Below are 22,563 nucleotides of genomic sequence, written 5' to 3'. Positions count from 1 at the left end.
TTAAAAACGAAAGTACAATTTGAGAAGGAACCTTTAACAGTAACACTAGAAAAACTACCTAAATTTTCTTTGCCATCAAATAAATGTTATTCATATTCTTTATCATAAAGTAATTTAGATTTGTTAGGCAGTAGTTCTTCATTGGCTTTATTGGTTCTAGCAACAACTATTGCTTTAATATTATCCATTCTCCATTTCTCAGAATCAAATATCAAACTATGAAAATCAACAAATTGGCGGGGTATCATAGATACAAGCTTCGTGAAGTTAACCGCGCTTTAATGTTCAATTTGTATATTTTATTTCGCCAGTAATTAGTAAGTAATTTGTAAGTATTTGTAAGCCATAAACTAGAATTTTAAGTAGCTCGTTAAGATGTTGTACAGATTTTTACTTTTAAATTGTCGTTTATGTACCTATGTTAATAAACGTACAGGCTGATTAATTATAATTTCCCCCCTTCCCCAGTTAACTTCTTTATTTTTGGGTTTAGAAAAAAAATTTAAATACAAAAGTTATACAGAATAATATAAAGATTCGTTTAAATATTACTATAAAGTCATATTATTATAATGTCATAAAAACAATACTTCAAACATTTACATATTTTATATTTACTATAACTACATAATATAACCACAAAAAAAACACAATTCGAGCTAAACAAACGTCAATTTCACAGTGTGGAAAAGTTAGTAAACAATTTAAAGACACTAGATTTTACATAGTGGCAATGCACTTGCGCAGCCATGGTAAAAATCATGGAGCGAAGTGTATTAATGATTGACGCAACGGGGTCTTTGTGTAAAAAGCTAGAGAAGCCAAACAATAACAAATCCAGTCATATCTTTTTATATGAATGTGTAATTCATTTAAAAACAGAAAACGGACAGATACCGGTTGGACAAATGCTATCAGAGCAACAATATTAACCAAATAAATTTTTGGTTAAGGGAGTGGATGATAGCTGGATCAGCTCCAAGTACAGTAATTAGCGATCATTTCTTAGTACTGCTTGGTACAATTGCTAGATGTATTGCCGGTGAGGTAAACTTATCAACGTATATGGAAAAGTGCTTTACAGCGCTTAAAATTAACAGCAAACCTGAAGTAACAGTCTTCATATGCATTGATTTTGCCCACACTATGAAACTTGTAAGCAGGTGGGAATGTTTTAAGGGAATTCCAGGACCAGTAAAAAAAACTTGTTTTCCTGTGATTAAATCAGATTTTCACTTTTTTATTTTTAATCACGTTACACCGACTTTAGAATTATAAATGGGACACTCTGTATATTATTACCTTTTCAAAAACCTTGTGACAAGAAAAAATTAACGATACCATGTTTGTAGAGGTTTCCTTGAAAAATAGCAAAAACATTGACAGTTGAATATAAATTATCTATTACTTTCAGGCCTATGTTCAAAACAAAAAAGTGAAAATCTAATTTGATCACAGAGAAACATCCGCAACTGTGGATTTTAGGACAATCCCATACAAACTGCATTTCCATAGCGTCAACTGTTTTCGAAACATTTCCCTCTCTAAAACGTCGTGGGCCATCCTGTATTATGTATATTTAAAGAAATAGTTTTAGTTGAATTTGCAAATTAACTTTTTACCAAAAATTAGTATAGGTAATTTGTAAGTATTTGTACGCTATAAGAATTTCTAAGAACTTCGTTAAGATGTTACATATTTGTAAAGTATTAAAATATACTTTTAAAATGCACACACAGTAGGTAAAGATTATATACAGCTTTCAAGACTTCTATAAAAAATAAACTACAAAAATTTTATCGTTATTTAAAAGTAATATATTTTTTACCAATTCAAGTCGTTTCAAATAAAAATTCTTTGTTAAACCCTCAGTAACGAATCTTTATATTATTCTGTATAACTTTTGTATTTAAAAATTTTTCCTAAACCCAAAAATAAAGAAGTTAATTGGGGAAGGGGGAAATTATAATTAATCAGTCTGTACGTTTGTTAACAAACATAAACGACAATTTAAAAGTAAAAATCGACAGGTCAGAGGATTTTTTTGAAATATTTTTCTCAGCGGTTTTATATAATTTATTCGTAACTTTCGTTACTCTGTACAACATCTTAAGGAGCTACTTACAAATTCTAGTTTATGGTTTACAAATACTTACAAATGACTTACTAATTCTCGATGATAAGAAAATTCGCAAATTCAATAGAAGTGAGGCTCCCGAGAAGTTAGCCTCGATTTCTTAACATATAGATAACATCTTAATGAGCTACTTACAAATTCTGGTTTATGGCTTATAAATACTTACAAATTACTTACCAATTACTGGTGAAATAAAATATACAAATTGAACATTAAGCGCGGCTAACTTCACGGAGCCATAGATACATCCTGGATACATCGTTTATGCAGGGTATACCGTTCATGTTTCAAAAAAACTTGTGAGCAAGTTCCTCGTGGAAAAATAATGGAGATAGTTCATGTAACATTTTTTTCTTAGACGCCCTATTTTCGAGATACAGTGTGTTGAAGTTGTTAGTTCTCAAATGGTTTTCCTTAATTATCTTTAAATCGGTAAAAGATAAAAATGTCAAAATTTGTACATGTGCAAATGGTTTCTTTCTGAAAAGCAGTGTCGCCGATACAGGTAATTGGAGGGGTACAATTGAAAAAAAAATGGCAAAAGTCAAAATTTGTTACATTTCTAAATGGTTTAGTAAACTCTAAAGCATACTACTACCGAATTTCGACAAGTATACCATTTTTATAGTATGTTTTAGACTTTACTAACTGACTTGACTTTTAACATATTTTTTTTTCCTTTGTGCCCCTGCAATTACCTGTATCGACGACACTGTTTTTCATTAAAAAAAAAACGTTTGCACATTATTCTTAACGCACAGTTGATGTATACTCGTGTACAAATTTTGACATTTTTATCTTTAGCCGATTTCAAGAATTAAGGAAAACCATTTGGGAACTAACAACTTCAACACACTGTATCCCGAAAACAGGGCGTGTAAGAAAAAAACGTTACATGAACTACCCCCATTATTTTCCCATAAGGAACTTGCGCACAAGTTTTTTTGAAACATGAACGGGACACCCTGTATATTGAAAAACTGTTTTCATTCTCATTTACATTTAATTATTAAATTTGAAATAAATATAAAATCAAATGTCTAAGTAAAAAATAAAACGTTGTATGCACCATGGGAGATACTAGGATGATTATGCCCTTAGGCGACTTGATGTCGCCTGCGGATGATCATCCCTGTATTTCTCTTGGTACATAAATAACTATTTTATGGCAACCTTAGAAAGTGGTCTAAGTGAATAACTAGTATCTAAAGTAACTTTTAGAGCATAAACTAGAAAAATCATTGGTACTGTAGATATTTTGACCTGACAGAACATTTTCATAAAACAAAAGTTAGTACAATTTCTTAAAAATTAATTTTACTTTGGAATTTTTTTTTATATATACATATATTGCACCGGTTTAAATGGTATTAAAAATTATATTTGCTCTATTTATTTTTAACATAGTAATAGTATTTGCTCATATATTTGGGATATTACCTATTAATATTAACAACAAAAAGAAAATAAAAATATTGAAAATTATTCTAGTGAATTCAACTCTTGCAACATGAACGAACTTATTTTTTAATTTTTATTTTGGTATTTGTAAGATAAATAAAATTAATCATAACATAATATAACATAAAATGAACATATTTTAACAGTACAGAAAAATGTGTAGACTTAATCTACAGGGTGATTCACAACTTATCCAAAAAAAATTGGGAATAGTTGCAGCATGAGAAATTGAATCAGTATTGTAAAAAAATTTTTTGTAAAATCCTTATAGTTTCCGAGAAAAAAAATATTGAAGTTATAGTACATTCAACCACTACATAGCTGGACAACTGTAGTCTCTAGCATCATTCACGTGGCCTCAGCGACTCCGAATACTGAAATCGGATTTTGCAATCGTCGTTGCGATAGTGGTGTTTACAAAAGGTTTTTAGTAGTTAGTGTCAAAAATGGTTTGCGTGTAGGTATAGCAACTCGGAGTTGATATCGTTTTAATTTATGGCGAAGCATTTGTGTTATGGTGAAGCAAGACAACATTTGTGTTAGTTCGTCTGGAATTCATTCTCTGAACATACAACATTTCTAAGTTCCCACGTACCAATTAAAGTGTAAATAATAACTAAAAACTCCCTTTCGAGAAGTTAATTAATGGCAAACTCTTTCGTTATGATACTGGTCATAACCGTAGATAGATAAATGAAAAAATAACCCCTCTGGTTACATCACTATTAGTTTGAAAATATCTCCTCCGTTTCATTCATTCAATATCAGAATCATAAAAATAGTAATAGTGGAATATATAAGAATGGTAGCAATTAGGTTTAATAGCAACATTGGAACAAATTTTTAGACACTTTAAACTAATAATGCAAACTCGTGAAAAACTTGAAATTATTCTGATTTTCACTTACGTTCATTTAATAACAATGCGCTTAACTTTGTTAAACTTTTGTGAATGCTGCGTTTTACACAGTTGAACCTCTTTCGACCCCTTTTTAATTACGATACCACGGGTTACTTTTTAATTAAAGTGTACACGTGGGTAGCTGTTATAAGCTAACTACACCCAACCAGGCTTTATGAAGTCTTTATCTTCAATGGTTCGTAATCAAAAACTGTATTTAATTTACAATCTTCGAATGATGTTAGAAATCAATCTAAGAAAAATCGTTACTCTTGTTTTTCTACTTGTTTTGTCGAAGGGAATTAGTCTTGTTCCAATGTCGTTGTTACACGTATACGAGGTATGTTCAGAAAATAACCGAACCTTTTGAAAACATTTAGTGATAAGCGGTTGGCAGCATTGCGTTGGGTATAATCTCCGCTGTAACCACATGTTCTTGAAGTGTTGATATTTCATTTAGTTTTCGTGATATTGTTATTTGAAGGCAACGTGTTTAAGTGTTAGCGACGATTTTTGAAATATACGATTTTCTGGAAATTTTGCGTGAAACTGGGGAAAACTTTCACGGAAACGTTTCAACTTTTGAAACAACCATACGGAGATGATGCTCTGGGTCGCATGCAATGTTACAAATGGTTTTCACGATTTAAAAGAGGTCATCAGTCAGTTGAAGATGATCCTCGACCAAGAAGGCCTTTGACTTCAACTGATGACTCCCACGTTCAGAAAGTTATAGAGATCTGGTGCGTACAAGTCTGACTGTCTGAGAAATTGCAGAAGAGGTTAGCATCTCAATTGGGTTATGCCATGAAATTTTAACTGAAAAATTGAATATGCATCGAGTTTATTCCTCGTTTGATGACCGAACAACAGAAAGAAAATCGTGTGGACGTTTGTCGGCAACTCCTCGAATGACGATGAAACATTAATTCAAAGGATCGTAACGAGCGACGAAAGTTGGGTTTACCGCTACGATATTGAGACAATCATCACAATGGATTGGCAAAGGATCTCCCCGACCCAAGAAAGCACGTCAGTCTCGGTCCAATGTGTCCAAGTGATGTTAACTGTTTTTTTCAACTTTAATGGAATTGTGCATTTTGAATTTTTGCATCAAGGTGAAACAGTAAACCGTGTGTACTATCAAGACTTTTTACAATTGTTACCTGGAAAAATTCGCAAAAAGAGTTGTGACGAGACAACTCACGGTTCTTGCATCATGACAATGTACCTGCACACTCAGCTTTGTCAATTCGTCAGTTTTGTGTCAAAAAATTAGATTAGGTACTGTCTTCCCTCACCCCCTTACTCTCTTCTTACTCTCCTTACGATTTTTTATTATTTCCAAATTTATGGAAATACTGCTGAGAAAAGTATGTGAATAGAGGAGGACAAGGACCAATAATGTATAAAATTAATAATAAAGTTTAAACAAATAAAATTCGGTTATTTTCTGAACCGACCTCGTATGCCTACATAAAATTCAAAAAGTTGTTTGATTGTAAATTCATATTTAATAAATATCTATAATCTAGGAAATAAAATTTCAATAATATTTGTTTTTATCAAAACATATAAATAAGAAACATAAGCAAAAGTATTCATATACGACGCTGATGTAAAGCAAATTGTGTCTTATTGATCGGGCCATTTTATAAAAGCGGGCAATCTTCTCACTATCGTTTTATTGATGGTAATATGTATCGGTAATACAAAATCGTTTTCATTAATTTATTTACCGTTTCCGATGGCATACTGCTGGAGAAGGTCAGTCATGTTGATATGAGTCACCCCCTTTTTTTCTTGCATCAGATTGTCACAGTGGGTCACCTTTCCACTTCCAGGACCCCCTAAGATTAAAAAGGTTTTAATCAAACTATTGTTTGTTGCTTGAAATTGATGCAACTCTTTAAGAATTTCAGACCTAATCTAACAAAGTATTCTAAATTAAGGCTTGTGAATTTAATTTAATACAGCATGCATCTAAACTTTCAACATAATCTGAATTTAGATAGATACTGCTCTTCAATTGTTTGTAAGATATAGTAATTAAATCATTTATAAAACCAGATTAACACTGAATAATTTTTTTTTAATAGAATCCAATTGGCCAAGAAATTACCACAAGCTAGCCAATTTATTGGGCAAATTTAAGGCTTCAATTTAAAGCAAAGTTGCAGTCCTTATCCTATATTAAATTAATAAAATATTCCTTTTTTATCAAAAAACTAACTACAATCAGAAACCTAGCTTCCAAAAATGATTAATATCTTAATCTAAGTAAGCACTTTAATTTAAAGACTATTAGATTCAATCAAACGATTTAGGTACGTTTTGATTTTCAATAAGTGGCTTGAAAATGGATCAATATCAGTATTATTTGTTTACGACCATAATAAAGCTAATGCCATATTGAAAACACTATAATAAGCCAATATTTTCACTGATTGTAGAAAGCTTCCAAATGGTAGCAAAGAAAAATTATTACATACATAATAGGAAAGAAATAACTCAGGCAACGGTGTGTCACTGACTACCAAGTGCTTATAAAAATTTCAGTGCCAGTTAGCAAGAACAATATTTTGTACGTACTCAACGATATTTATATTGGCGTATCATAGATATTGAAGTATATTTGTGGAAACATAATATGCTTTTAATACGTACCAAGGACGAATATGACAGGCACTTTAGGTGACTCAAAGTGTACATCAGCTCCATTATGCATGGGAAATTTACCCCCAGGAGGCGTGGCGGCGTTTCTATTGTTTCTTGGTGTGTTTTGTGACCAACTCTCTTGGCCTTCTTCGAATACTTGGGAACCATCACTTTGTTCTGAAAATAAATATCAATGAAGAAGTCGTCATTTTATATTTGTTGTTATTATCAGCTAATGTTATCCTACAAGTACAGATTCTTGTTAGACTCTTAGATTTTAATCAACTTTCGATATTAAAGTAATAGTGATAATCACCACTAAAAAACTGTACCAGTGCACCAGTGGTGCCTTGTTTCTTCAGAAAAAATAATTTGAACATATTTATGATTCAAAAAGATGATTGAATGATTAGTTTGCGTGATATGAAGTTTGATGAAAAAGTAACGGGAACATTCAAATTCTGAGTGTTGTCAGTGACGTACTTGGCAATTTTTAGGCAACTACCACGCTTAGTTTGTATTTAGCGAAAGAAAAGATTTTTTGTGTGGCTAAATGTCGGCTCTAATATTTTGTGTTAAAAACGGAATTAAGTGCAGCGAAGCCTTCAAAAAGGTCTTTGGCGACGATACTTTGTCACAGCTACGAGTTTATCGATGGTACAAACGTTTTCAGGAGGGCCAAGAAGACATCGAAGATAAGGCCAGGTCTGGTCAAATGTGAAGGTCCTTCTAACCAGTTTCTTCGACTACAATGGAACAGTTTCATCACGAATTTTTACTACACCGTCATACAGTTAACAAGGAGTACTACCTACAAGTTTTCCGTAATTTGCATGCGACAATCAGGATGAAACGACAAGAACCCGAGAGACGACTTGTGGATTTTACACAATGCACTGGCGCCCTTTGCTTACTCAACAGTTCTTGGAGAAATACCACACCGTGGTGATGCCACAACCACCCTATCACCCTATTCTCCGGATATGACCCCTGTGACTTTTTCCTATTTCCCAAACTCAAAAGGATACTCAAAGGACAAAGTTTTTCAACAATAGATGAGATAAAGGCAAAATCGCAGACGAAACCTAAGGAGGCGTTCCACCAGTGTTTCTCAAACTGAACACTACATACTTTAGCATAAGTGCCTAATATTAGAGGAGGATTACTTTGAAGAGAATGCAATAAAAATTGAAGATTAAATAAATACTTTCAAACCTCGTATAATACAAAAATTGTGATGCATCTTTAGACTTTCATAAATAAATAGAATTAGTGTTAATTTATCGATTAATTTTGAGAATTTTTAATTACCTACTTTAAATATTTATTTAATAATAACAATTTTTATTACATTATAGAATTTGAAAAAAAATTATTTCATATACGTGCTGTTGTGTTAGTATGACAATCGTCATAAATCTACAATAACTTGCGTTTTGTTGCTGTTTGCTGTGATCGATTTTTGATTCTAAGTGTTGGTTTTAATATATAGGGTGTTTTTTAAGTAGAGGTCAAAAATCCAAGGGCGTATTCTGTGGCCAAAAATTAGGGTTTTTTGTTATATAAATGTGGGGCCTTAGAACAGCCATTGTCCAGCGTTAAAAAAAATCAGTTTTTAATTTTTAATTTCTAAACCGTTTGAGATAATTTAACTAAATTCGGTGTGCATATTTAATATAACAGTAGGTATGAAACAAAAAATTACCAGCTTTAGAAAATTACCAGTGGCGGAGGTGTGGGTATCATCGATCATTATTTGGCAAAAAAAAATATATCACCCTGTATAATATTTCAAAGAAAATATATCATCATATGCGCCATTGTATTATCTTCACTAGTTGTTTCTTTACACTGTATTCCAAACCGATTAACAACAAAATTGATTTATTTACTTTTAGGGAGGCCATGCAAAACAATAATAATAAGCCGTCATCTCATTTAATATTGTGTATTGTTAAATTTAAGCTTATTTTTTTTTTAAAAAGATTAAGTTTAAATAATGGCTTATGCATATTCAAATACTGAAATGACCAGTATGGTTTATACTGGGTGTAACGTAAAGTTTGGGAATAAATGAAACGGTTGATTTTTTGGTTTAAAAAATAAATTTTTCTCATATGAAGTTATGCTCTACGGGTTTTATTTTCCAAGCTACGGGGCGCTAAAAAGTTTCCAAAAATTTAGTTTTTCTCCAATAACTTTTGAACATTATAAGATAACGTAACGAAATTTTAGCATTAACTTAATTTGATAATCCCCTAGTAACAGAAAAAAGATTGACTGTAAGTTACTCAGTGGCGTGCGTACGGATTGTTCCGTAATGTTTTTAGAACAAAATTGTGGTATGTCACTGGTAAAAACATTTTTTTAAATATTTTTTTATGATCCACTTTTTATTTTAAACAAAATTACCCTCTTGCGTTTTATTTATAGCTCGTGTAATTTTTCCGTAAATAAAACTTTTATAAATACACCACTTATTTTTCCCACTGCTAACATTGGAAAATAAAAATAATATAAACACTATGAAGTATGCTTTAACTCAACCACCGAACATGGTCAAATAGGCATTGAAAAAGGACTTTTGCATTGAAAATAATATTAAAATACTAAATTTTTTGAAATTTTTTAGCGCCCTGTAGCTTTGAAAAGAAAACCCGTAGAGCATAACTTTATATGACAAATATTTATTTTTCTAAATAAAAAATCCATCGTTTAATTTATTCCCAACCTTTACGTTACACCCTGTATTTACGGCCTTGCAGATAGAAATAGTACTGAGGCTAGGCGAATTTATATAGAAAGATTTCCAAATCATCCAACTCCAAATACAAGAATGTTCAGAAATGTTTTTCAACGTTTTTCGGAGTCTAGCTCATTTCAGAAAGGTCCAATTCTTGGAAAACCTTTGAGTTTTAAAACAGAACGCCTGAGTTGGAAGAAGCTATTCTACATGAAATTGAAGAAGACCCAAATACTAGTATTAGATAGCTGTAAATCTTAATGTGAATCATAAACTAGCTTGGTCCGTTCTGAAGCATCAACAGTTATGCCCGTATCAGCTAATTTTTCCAGTGATTCTATAATGAACTTCCACTATAAACACGTTTGGTCTGTTGAAAACAAACCCTCATGACATAATGAAAACTCGATTTCAACATCAGTTTTCTTTAAATGTATGGGTGGGTATTATTGAAAATTTTCTTGTTGGGCCTTACTTTTTACCAAGAACTTTAACCGGTGCCTCCTACAAACATTTTCGTGAAAACGTTTTACCTGAACTACTTGACGATGTTCCTTATGAGCTAAGAGAAAGAATGTGGTTTATGCACGACGGGGCACCCCATATTTTAGTTTGACTGCTCGTGAATTTTTAAATGAAAGATTCGGTAATAACGTGATAGCACGAGGCACTCAAGAACCAGGTCAACCTTGGCCACTCAGATCACCCGATATGAACCCTATTGATTTTTTTGTTTGGGGACATTTTGTTCATATTGAATTTGAGGAGCACTTACGTCAACAAATTATTAACTGGTTGTGATGCGATAAGAGCTACTCCTGGAATTTTTGCACGTGTTCCAGCTGCAATTTCAAGAAGATCTGAAGCATGTATTTTGGCTGAAGGTAGCCATTTTCAACAATTGTTATAATAAATCATAGTCAAGTAGTTCCATTGTTAATTACCTAATTATTTTGTTATTATTTTAAGTAATGTAATGAGTATAATAAAAATGCATTTGATCAAATAAATTACTTTTGTTGTTAATCGGCAAACAAAAAAGTGTAAAAAAACAAAAAGTGAAGATAATATAATGGCGCATATGGTGACCTACATTATTTGTAATATTATACAAGGTGATATATTTTTTTTTTTTGGCAAATAATGATTGATGATAATAATATCCACACCTCCGCCGCTGGTAATTTTCTAAAGCTGGTAATTTTTTGTTTCATACCTACTGTCATACTAAATATGCACACCTAATTTGGTTAAATTCCACATTTATATAAAATAACCCTTATTTTTGGCCGCAGAAAACGCCCCCGGATTTTAGACCTCTACTTAAGAAACACCCTGTATACAGTTCTTGACTAATTTTTTGAACCACATTGGGCACAAAACTGTTACATGTTAAATTTGTTTTATTTAGGCTACACTGATTAAAATTGAAAATATGTGCATCAAAATCTTATCAAGGGAATATCGAATATGTTACAAAAGAGTTTGTTATACATATATGTTTTGAAAACTTTAGGATTAAGTTGAAATTTTATATGAACAGATTTCATGTAACTGTGCGATATATTTTTTTCTTTTTAACAAATATTGATTTAAATATTCTAAGTTGCAAAAAGGAGTGTGTGTAAATAAATATCGTTTTGAAAATTTTATTCAGTTTCTTTTACTGTCATCCTCACTTAACTTCACAATTACAAGCAATTAAAAAAAAATTACTATTTATACTAGTAAGCATAAATTTAAAACAAATTGTGTATAATACATATAGAATTAGAAAGCAGCACAATTTTCTAAAAAAAAATTGAACTATCTATGAAGTATTACCTTAATTATTTTAAATTAAATCAAACCTTGCACCATTTAAATAATAGTAATAAAAGTTCCTACTCAATTAGTTGATATTTGATAAGAATTTCATTTCCCTTCTAATCTCAGCAATAATGTTTATTAGAGGTCAAAATTAACAGGCTCATTCATAACATTATCATATACCCATCAACTAGAATGTATGTACAATATTAATGCCAGACAAAAATCGATAATAGCCTTATAAAAAGTGGACTATTTCAAGGGTAAGTGTTAGTAGCGAGTTGTAATGTTTAAATTTCCTCTTGACTTTCCTATTTTACTTCTGTTCTTTATGAAACTATTGACTATATTGACTAACCAAACTAGTTTCCTTGATAAGTACGTAGTTTGTTAGTGAAACGAGCACTGTTGTTTACTTTATTTATTATAAAAGGAAATTAAGGAAATCATATATGCAATAAATGGAAATATTAATATTTTTCGGACTAAAACTGCAAAATTATTTAAAGATAAAATGAAAAAATCGGTGCGAAGGGATAAATTAAATTGTAATCAGGTGTGTTCCAAAGTAAACAAGACTTTTCAAAAATAGGTATTTCTAATGAGGCCATCAATTTGCATGCGTCCGAAAGGTAGATTCTTCACTGATATACCGTCAACATTTCATGCCATTTGGAATAGAGCCGAAATTATTGCATCTGAAGTGACATTTCGTTTGTGTCAGCGATACAAAAATGAGCATCGAGCTAACACCTATTAAGTTTTGTTTTAAACATGGTAAAACTTTTATCTAAACGTTTCAATTGATGAACCAAGTTTATGGTGATGATCGTTTATCCCGTAATTTCATTTATGTAGGTTTGACGAAGATTGATGTAACTTGGGATGATATATCTATGGGCAAAAAAATAAAGTAGGTAAAATAATTCCATACTATTCGCATCACAGAAAAAATAAAATATTTTATTTGGAAATACAATTCTATATACAATATTATTATGAAATACCCAAAAAACTAATTGCGGCGTAGTACTTAGTATTTTTTTTGAAGAATTGTAATCCCTTAAAAATTAAAATTGCTACAAAATTTTTTTAACTTCTGATGGTTACAATCTATTTAGAATTGTATTTCCAACAAAAGGGACTAGCAGTTTTGGAATTACTTTCGGTATATCCAACTAATCTGCTGACTTTTTTAATCAAAAAAAGATAAATCAAAACGGCTGGTTTTTCCAATAAAATAGAAATTAATCGTCTCATAAAAAAGAGTTATCGTAACTTTTTGTTAAAAGTATAATTGAAAATTCTATGTAACCATAAGCACATAAAAAACTACTGGTCCTCAGATTATTTAAAACTGCTGCGCCTTTGATTTATGGAACTTTTCCTAATTACATTACACCTGAAGAACCCCAAACAAATACAATTTTAAAATTGTTTTTAATGTTCTCCGATTTTAAAGAAAACTTAAACCAAATATTTTTTCTTTATTCCAAGAAAGCTACCATTGAAGCATGGCCATTCGTTTCCTGTATATTAAAGACTGACTTTGGAACGAAATTTTACACGTGCTATAGAAAACCTAACTCAAAGAAGTAATGTCATAGAATGTCACTAAAAGAGATCGTACACATCTACTAGATGGTAAAGAACTCACACTGACGTATTCAGCGCCCTAAAAATCGTACCTGTATCTCAATGCAATTACATGATTCTTTTGCAGAAGAAATACCTACACATTTTATTTAAAAAAAATTATCTTTTCTTTCTGCATTTCAAAACTAAAGGACTATAAGCTCATTATACATAGGAAAAATTCATTATGTTTATATGCGATAGCGCCTTAGTTTATGATTAGTTTATCTGAAAGACCCTGTTTAGAAAAATACAACAAATACAGTCAGCACAATATTTGTTGATGAATTCCAAAAAAATTATCGGAACTACTGTAACAATGTCTTTCTATCTCGAGTGTCGAATGCGGTTAATTCTAAGAAAGGGACGCAGGAGTCTTCTTGAAATTCTGTCTCAACAAATTTCGTACGGACTGTACATATTGTCATAATTTTTATTTATTAAATAGAATTGTTTCTTAATGTTATTACGAGTATTTTACAGATTAGCTTCCCTTCAAAAAAAAATTATTTCTCACGACTAGATTTGGAAAACGTCTTCGTGCCCACCAAACGGAGTAACACAACGGCGATTTTAATAAAATAGGATAATTTTGTATTGATTTATTTACGTACTGTTAACCCTTTAACGCTCAAAAAATCGGATTTTTCTTTGAACCACGGACGTCATTCCTCCCAGGCAAGGAGTCAAATCAAACTAGACTTTACGTTTTTGATGGTGCCCACAGAATTTGGAAAAATATATTCAGACCACGAAAAAGGACTTCCAAGTTGAAGAACACCACAATTTTTTCCTATTTTTAATATCGTGTTTTGAAGATTTTATTCGTGCCGAAGATACGTGCCTAAAACCAATGGAAACGGTGGATAAAATTTGTCAACTTAAAAGATTCATGATGTGTTCATCGATTTAGTCACTTGATGAACAAATTTGGTGGCTGAACTGGAAAACGGTGACATCAGATGTTTAGAACGATTTTACTCGAAAAATGCGGGTTTCCTTGAAAAATGTCAAGAGACAAAAAGTCTTAAAATTGATCAAAGAATAAGTTGGAGTTTAACAATTTGGTCAAAATGCTCTCTGACTAATTCTAAGTCCTTTCTGTCCCTTGAAATTTCAAGTCATAAAAACCTGATGCTACCATATTCCGGTTCAACCGCCATTTTGAGCGTTAATGGGTTAATTCAAAACGGTGTTGGCTTAAAAAGAAAAAAAAACGTAAAAATTTTACTTCAAGATTAATAATTGATATATGGGTATAAAATTGAAACTTTTTCGTTCGAATTTTTCCAAAATAATATTATATTGATACGACTCTCAAACGGTTTAAATTCAATTCAAGTAATAACGATTAAAATAATGGCAAATCATAAATTTTCGAAAGATATGGACTTCAAGTCAAGTAGAAACTTAGTTTCTAAAACTATCAAGCTGTTGAACTTGAAAAAGTTTTGTAGTTATGCTGTGCCGTCATTATAAATTCACAGCTTGGTTTTTTAATCTAACAATCACATTTTACTATTTAAATCTATTTATTCTGTTTTAAAACTGTTCTTTGATACACATAACTGTATTTTCTTGCGTGCTTAACACGTAATGATTTAATAAATCATTTCAGTTTTCAGTAACTAGAGCGGTGCTTCAATCCTAACTGAATCGTAAATAATTACTAGGCAATTAGACCATAGCGCGCTATCTTTAGATCTCCTGCAGATTCTTATGTATGGGGTGATCAGTAAGGTTATTTATAGAAATACTACTATCCAAAATTTGATAATTGACAAAACTTGATACGAACGCACTTAAAATCTTATCTCAAATAATTAACCTTGATTCCGGATGATCCTTATATATGTCCAAAGTTTAGTTGGGAATGAAAAGTTAAGATACTAAAGGGTAGAACTATTTTAGTATTCCATGTGACAGAATGGATTCAATTATTACTGTATTCTACTGTTCCTTGTCATTAATAGTTTGCTATATTTAGACTTCTCCCACATGCAATTTTTTTTAAATGGTAATTTTATATTTATTTTGGGAACTTCTTTGTTATGATTGTGTAGGCATTGTTGGTGCGTGCGATGTTTTGAATATTATACTTGATATTAATCACAAAGAATGAAAGAAACGAATAAATGCTTGCCGGTTTCTACCCCTTACAACCAATCAGTTAATCTTATTGTCATAAATTTACATAACTAAAAAAGAATTTCTATCGTACTGTATCGTACAGTAAGTACTGTAACTTAGTAGGTTTTGCACGTTTTGTATATTTTATTGAAAGATGTCGCTGATAAGTTGATCTCTAAATCTATGAAATTATAAAATATCTTTATACATAAATAAACTGAAATTATATATCTGTTACAAATTCGCTTCTTACTACAGGGATCTTGGGTAAGAGATACGAAGTAGCTTAAATGGAGGCAAAGTTACATAATCAGGGGACCAAAAAACGAAAATTTGGGAATCCGTTTTTGTTTCATTTCATTTTGTTTTAAGGTGATATTGAAAAAAGAAGAACACTTTCTCATGGCAACTTTTTGCGCATGACTGGATAAGTTATTGCGTCAAAATTAAAACATTACAATTTTAATTTCATTATTACAAATTAATTCTTGAAAATGCATATGAGCAACCAAAACTCCAAAGAATATTATACCTACTTTAAAAAATTTCAGTAAATATTCATAAACGTTTCCGTTTTGGCAAATGTTGAAAATGAAAATAAGGGAAATATGATCGGAATTTATTATACCTCTAACAGCAACTGTGAAAGAGCATGTCAGATGTATTTATATGAATATCCTGAAAAAAATTAGACAGAAATGTGTTTGAATTTTGAGCACTTGAGAAATCTAGAAATAACTGAGCACGAGATTAAAACTAATAATGTTTTATTTTAACGTGTAATGGTAATAGTTTAAACAATTAGGTGGATTTCACAGGGTCTAACGACACTTAGAGTGTACGATAATACAATAAACAGAAATCTAAATAAAAAATTTAGATAAATTTGGAACGAATACATTTAAGATGAATTTTTCAAGACAAAACGTTTGAATCTGGTTCAGGCTGACGCAGTACGGTATTGGTATTGGTCATGAAGGCTTGCAAAAAATGTAATAAAATTTCTAGGGTCGTATTTAAAAAACTGAAGTTGATATGGTCCTGGAGAGACGAAACGTTACATATAAAAATTGATCATGCTATTCGATAGAGGGCAAAAATATGCCATGAGAAAGTGTTCTTCTTTTTTCAATATCACCTCAAACAAGGCTGAAATAAAACAAAAACGGATTTCCAAAATTTCGTTTTTTTTTTCAAATATTTCGAAAACTAATAATGTTAGCCTTGACTTTTTAGGGGCATAATGTTGATCCCCTGATTATGCAACTTTGCCCCCATTTAAGCTAGTTCGTATTTCTTACCATTTTCGAGATGTCTACAGTGAGAAGCAAATTTGTAACAGTCTGTATATGTACAGGGTCATTCACTATATTTTGACCCCCCTTTAACTTTTTTGTTTTCAGTTATAAAAAAATGATTTTTTATTAAGTTTTCGGAAATGATAGTAGAAAAACAAATGAAGTTCAAACAAAATGGCCGCGGATGTTAACTTTGTTATTTTAAATGGAACACTCTGTATATTTTTACATATTTGAATAGAACGTTCCCTGCCGAGCAAAGTCATATATTTGGGTCCATCTCTAACAATAAGCGAGATACTATTAAAAAACGAAAAGAAGGTTTTTTATTAAGAAAAAGATATTTTGTAATTGTTGGACGACTTTTAGGCATTTCTGCCTTTTCTCCAATTACCTAAGGATTTAGATTTATTTGTAATATATTTTAACATATCGAACATTGATATAGTCCAAAATAGGTGTATTTTAACTAAATCTCACTAATTAGGCCGTGAAAGGCCCATTTACTCATGGACAATGTTATATGGTAGGTCGTGATGTTATTGTTTGACAGTTTGTATTATTATTTAATTAAAATGGGTTACACAGAAATAGAAAATTGAAATATTATTAGGAATTAAAATAAAGTGTGGAGAATATCTTAACTACTCCATCTTAATTCCTATAATATTTAAATTTTCTACTTGTGTGTAACCCATTTTAATTAAATAATAATACAAACTGTCAAATAATAACAATGTTGTCATAATATTACCTGTCACGTCACGGCGTGCCATATAACATTGTCCATGAGTAAATAAGCTCCTCACGGACTAATTAGTGCGATTTAGTTAAAATACTTATACCCATTTTGGACTATATCAATGTTCGATATGTCAAAATATATTACAAATAAATCTAAATCCTTACGTAATTGGGGAAAAGGCAGAAATGCCTGCAAGACGTCCAACAATTACAAAATATCTTATTAAAAAAAAAACTTCCTTTCGTTCTTTAATATTATCTCGCTTATTGTTAGAGATGGACCCAACAAACCATATATGACTGTGCTTGGCAGGGAACGTTCTATCCAAATATGTAAAAATATACAGGGTATTCCATTTAAAATAACAAAGTTAACATCCGCGGCCATTTTGTTTGAAATTCATTTGTTTTTCTACTATCAATTTCGAAAAATTCATAAAAATCGTGCAACTTTTATATTTCACATTTTTTTATAACTCTTAAAACAAAAAAGTTAAAGGGATCAAAATATAGTGAATCACCCTGTACATATTTTTTCATATAATTAAAAATAAAAAATTTGTCCTCTTTCAAACACACTGTATACCTAATCACATTACATAAGAAACTCAAATTTATTTAAAACAAAAATTAAGCAGGCATTTTATACTTTTGCTGAATATTTTAATAATAATAATAACTGCCTGATTGCATTATTTTATCAGTACTGTATTTATTCAGTTTGTAGAAAAATGAATACGTTTTACGTAATTTGTAAACTTAATTTGTATATTTTAACTGTACCTACTCGTTTTATTTTCGTAGAATTTTACTATTTCTTCTCTTACTTCCATGAAACATGAAAATTTAAATAATTAAAATACATATTATCTCGCTTTTTACCTGTATCCAAACAGATTCCCATATTCCAATTTAGGTGTAATTAAGCAGTGTTCTTAAGTCACAGGGATGCAAACATAATCGCGGGTGCCGCGTCGAAGTTTTAGATTTATTCATCGAGACAGCGACGCCAACAGAAGTCTATTCTCACCCGACAACACTAACTGTTTGAAAACTATGAGCTTTCGAAGCATCTACATGTTAAACTGCGATGCACTCAGTGATACCACTTTCTGGAGAAAATTACATGCGTATCTACGTTCTTTGGCGGCAGATTTCTCGAAACTAGCCTCGTCGGGAAAGCGTATCTCTCCGTGAAAATGCTATAAAATTTGAATAATTAATGAACACCCTTGCCTAGCCATTGGTTGCTATGGTTTTGCGTCGTCGCACCGCATTAACTTGACCATTGTCCGAACTGTATGAGCGCATGTTCTGGGTTATTACGAGCCATAAACCGATATAATGTTATGCTTCATACCTCGCATTATCTATGCATTGATCTATTAAAAAAACCTCCTTTCGAATTGTGTTTTCAGTATTTTCTCCTATTGAATATTTGATCATCCAAAGAGGCGCAAGTATTTTTAAGGACACTATTCTACATAATATAATAATGTTATTTCCTAAAAGTAGTGGTCCAATAAAAAATATAAATATCGTAATCATCTGTTACCCATAAATATTAAAGATTGTAAACATCGAGTCTACTAAGTTGTAACATAAATGCAGTAGTGGACCAGACATGCCTACGCCCGACTCGATACGCAAATTTTATTTTCTAATAGCTGTTTTACATTGGCAATTTATTGATCAATTAATTCATGAAGTCGCTTCGTCAAGAAATTGGACAAGTGTAATGCACCAAATCTGCTGTCAAATAACTTCATGAATTTATTCATCAAGTTCTTGACGAATTAGAGCATGTTCTAATTTTCGTCAATTTCTTCGTGAAGTTCGGAAGTACCAACCCAACAGATTTCCAGCCTCAGATCAGTAATGAGGTTATGTTATTGGAATATGTAAATAATTCTGTGGCGTCGTACTAGTTTTGCATTGTTTTTACTGAATTGTTACTTACAAACACTAATATTTATATAATATGTGTCAGAACGGTACCGCTGTTGTATCACTACAATAATTATGAGTGGAAAGGTGACTTTTTGAAATTTATTTGCTTCTTTGATTCATTGGTAGAACTGATTCATACGTCAAAAAACTTGTAGCAGTGTAAAACCACATTGTTTACCAATGAATTAATTCATGAATAATAATATTTGACAGCAGATTTGGTGCATTACACTCCAATTTCTTGATGAAGCGACTTCATGAATTAATTGATCAATAGATTGTCAATGTAAAATAGCTATAATAACTTTGAAAGTGGATGATTTATTTTTTTAATGTGATGTGGGGGGCTTTCGTTTTGGCAAATATAGTACCTATTAGCAACTAATATCAGTTCAGAGTAGCTTTAAGTAGCTATTAGCTACTAATAGCTACTATTGTTGCCAAATCGAAAGACTACTTTTCTTATTATGACAACTTTTTATATGTCAGTGTCATTAGTGAATATTCCTTGACTACCTAAGAAGAAATAGGCAGTAACGGCTTTCTTTGTTTCCTGGATCAGTGCGAACTGCCAGGAAGCGGGTGAAAGATTCGGAGCTGAAAAATTATGTGGCCGCAAATAAATAACATAAGTTAGAGTTTGCAAGACAATTTGTAGGAAAAGACAATTTCTGGCAGAATGTTATATTTTCGGATGAGAAAGTTTTCAGTCTTGCTCCGATGGTTCTGTCCGTGTCTACCGACCGGAGAATACAAGGTATTCGGAGCCTTATGTGAAACCCACACAGCGCAGCGGAAGATTCTCCATTAACGTTTGGGCTTGGATAAGCTGCCACGGGCCTGGTGTTTGTTGTAGGATGGAAGAGCTCCTCATTGGACTGAGCTATCCGTGACCATGCGGCATCCTCAGAATTTCACTTTCCAGCAGGATAATCGTTCAATTCACACCTCAAGAGTTGCGGCAGAATGGTTCATTGATGACAACATCGATGTTTTACCTTGGCCCTCAAAGTCTCTTGACCTCAATTCTATCGAGAACGCCTGGGGATATACGGTGAAGAAAATCTACGAGAGAAACTTCCATCTAGCTAACTCCGAAGAACTTTGGGAGGCAATTGAAAATTCATGGAATGACATCGCTGGGGAGTACAAAAGAACATTAATTTTATCAATGTCGTAGATTGCAAAATGGTGCTTGGAGAAAATATTAACTTTACAAATCGCGTTTTTCTGACAACGAAAAGTGTTTCGTTATTAGATCTCGGTGACGGCGAATGAATGGCCGCTAGAATGTATAATATATTTTAGTATTGGAAAAATAAATAATTTGGTTTTACTCAGTAGAACTAGTATGATAGACGCACATTAAATTTGATATAATGACAGCCGATTAGAACCTGACATTTTCAAGTCAGCTTCACAAAGACAAATTATAGACAATTTGCTGATAAGAGTCGTCCATTCTCAAAGGGCCGGCACTGTACGTTTAGATGTGAAAATTTTAAAATGTCTATATGATTTTTTTCTTTTTAGGTTGCTTTAATATTTAGTGTTGCCGGTGCATGTCACCGTGATGAACTGAAGGTTTAGACAGAGGATAATAAAACGAAAAAAACGAGATCATTTATGATAAACTAAACTTATATGCCATTGTAAAAAAATATGTCATGTACCGTCCACAAAATTTTGAAAGTTGCTGCTTTTTCTTTAAATATTCAAATGGGAAAGGTTGCAGGCAAGTAGTAGGAATACATCAGTTTGATAAAATGCTCCAAATTGTCGCAAAATTTTTAAATTCGCCAAATGCAGGAGGAAATAATAACAGCAATAATGTCGTCGATATTTCAAGTATAGTTCAGCTAATGTTTAATAGTTGTACGAACTGCAACATAACTATAAATATAAATAAATAGCTATAATAAAAGTTTAATATGTGGAATACGTCCAATGAATTATAAATATTTAGTAAATAATGCATTTTTGATGCCAGTCGATTTGCCCGCGTGTATTTATGAGTATTTACTATATAAAATATAAATAAAAAAAAAACAGTATGGGCTAGGCCAAAAAAGTAACTATCCCATACTGTTTGCTGAAGGTTGCCTAGCAACGAACTAAAATACTAAAATAAGGTATTTTGGAGGCTTAACTTGGGGCGCAAAAGTTCACATTTCCGAACGATTTCAGAAAAAACAATTTTCGGAATGATATTATATGAGTTGCATATTAAGATCATGACAATGATTATTTTCATGCTTAAAAAATATTGATTTCTGTCTGGATTAAAAGAAATCCCGTTTGCAACTTTTCGTAACTAAGCCAGTCTCTTTAATAAACACGCCAACCTGACGCATGTAATCTGATAAAATTGTCAGTTGATACGACAGACTTCAAAACTATTATCACATCCAAGCATTTTAGCAATAACGTTTGCTAATGAGTGATGCAACAGCGTACACAACTAAACTAACTTTCACACTGAGACAATAAGCAACTGGCAACAACTAGCAACTGGCAATAAGCAATAGGCAACGTTATTTTGTTCATAAATGATCACCCTTCACCGTTTAAAATATATATATATATCATAGTTTTTTCTTTTTTATTACAATAAATTATTTTAACAGTAATTTAACTAATTAGTTCATTATTACGACGTTACTTAATAATAGGTATACAAACTGCCAGTTTGTTTCAAACAACAATGAAATAAATAATTGTCAAGGTCTATATACTACGGCCGTATCGTAATTATAAGTAAATATAATATTTAATTGACTCGATAAGAAATTTATCTGCAAGTTTAGTAATGGTTTTAATATGGTAGTTTTTTGTTAAATAATGTTCGAGCATTATTTATTATACATCAATTTCATGCAGCACCCATTTCTTAATATGGAAATAATAAGTATAGAAAACTGCGAATTACTACTATTAAACCGTTGGCGTTACACACTAACATATCGAGGGCGCCATATTAGAATCGCGTAGCGTACGAACCAAATCTGAAATTTGAAAGGAAATGAAAAAAACGTTTTGAAAATCAAGATTTAGAATGAATTTGTTGATTTTGCCAACATAATAAGACCAATTATAG

At 31.5% G+C, this 22,563-nt stretch overlaps 1 protein-coding gene across 1 annotated transcript in view; it reads right to left on the bottom strand.

Annotated features, from left to right (window-relative positions):
* Positions 1-18,649, bottom strand: part of LOC108910882 (adenylate kinase isoenzyme 5) — a 55,315-nt gene extending 36,666 nt beyond the window's left edge. Inside the window, exons 1-3 of the mRNA XM_018715625.2 lie at positions 18,399-18,649; positions 7,167-7,334; positions 6,239-6,349 (exon numbers count right to left, since the gene is read on the bottom strand). Of these exons, the coding sequence (XP_018571141.1) occupies positions 6,239-6,349; positions 7,167-7,334; positions 18,399-18,420 (301 nt within the window). The 5' untranslated portion in view covers positions 18,421-18,649. The remainder of the gene's footprint in view (positions 1-6,238; positions 6,350-7,166; positions 7,335-18,398) is intronic.
* Between the last annotated feature and the right edge of the window lie 3,914 nt (positions 18,650-22,563).

The sequence above is a fragment of the Anoplophora glabripennis genome, unplaced genomic scaffold, assembly GCF_000390285.2.
Source record: "Anoplophora glabripennis isolate ALB-LARVAE unplaced genomic scaffold, Agla_2.0 scaffold728, whole genome shotgun sequence".
Taxonomy (NCBI): domain Eukaryota; kingdom Metazoa; phylum Arthropoda; class Insecta; order Coleoptera; family Cerambycidae; genus Anoplophora; species Anoplophora glabripennis.
Note: the sequence above shows the minus strand (reverse complement) of the source record. Positions and strands in the feature narration are given on the sequence as shown.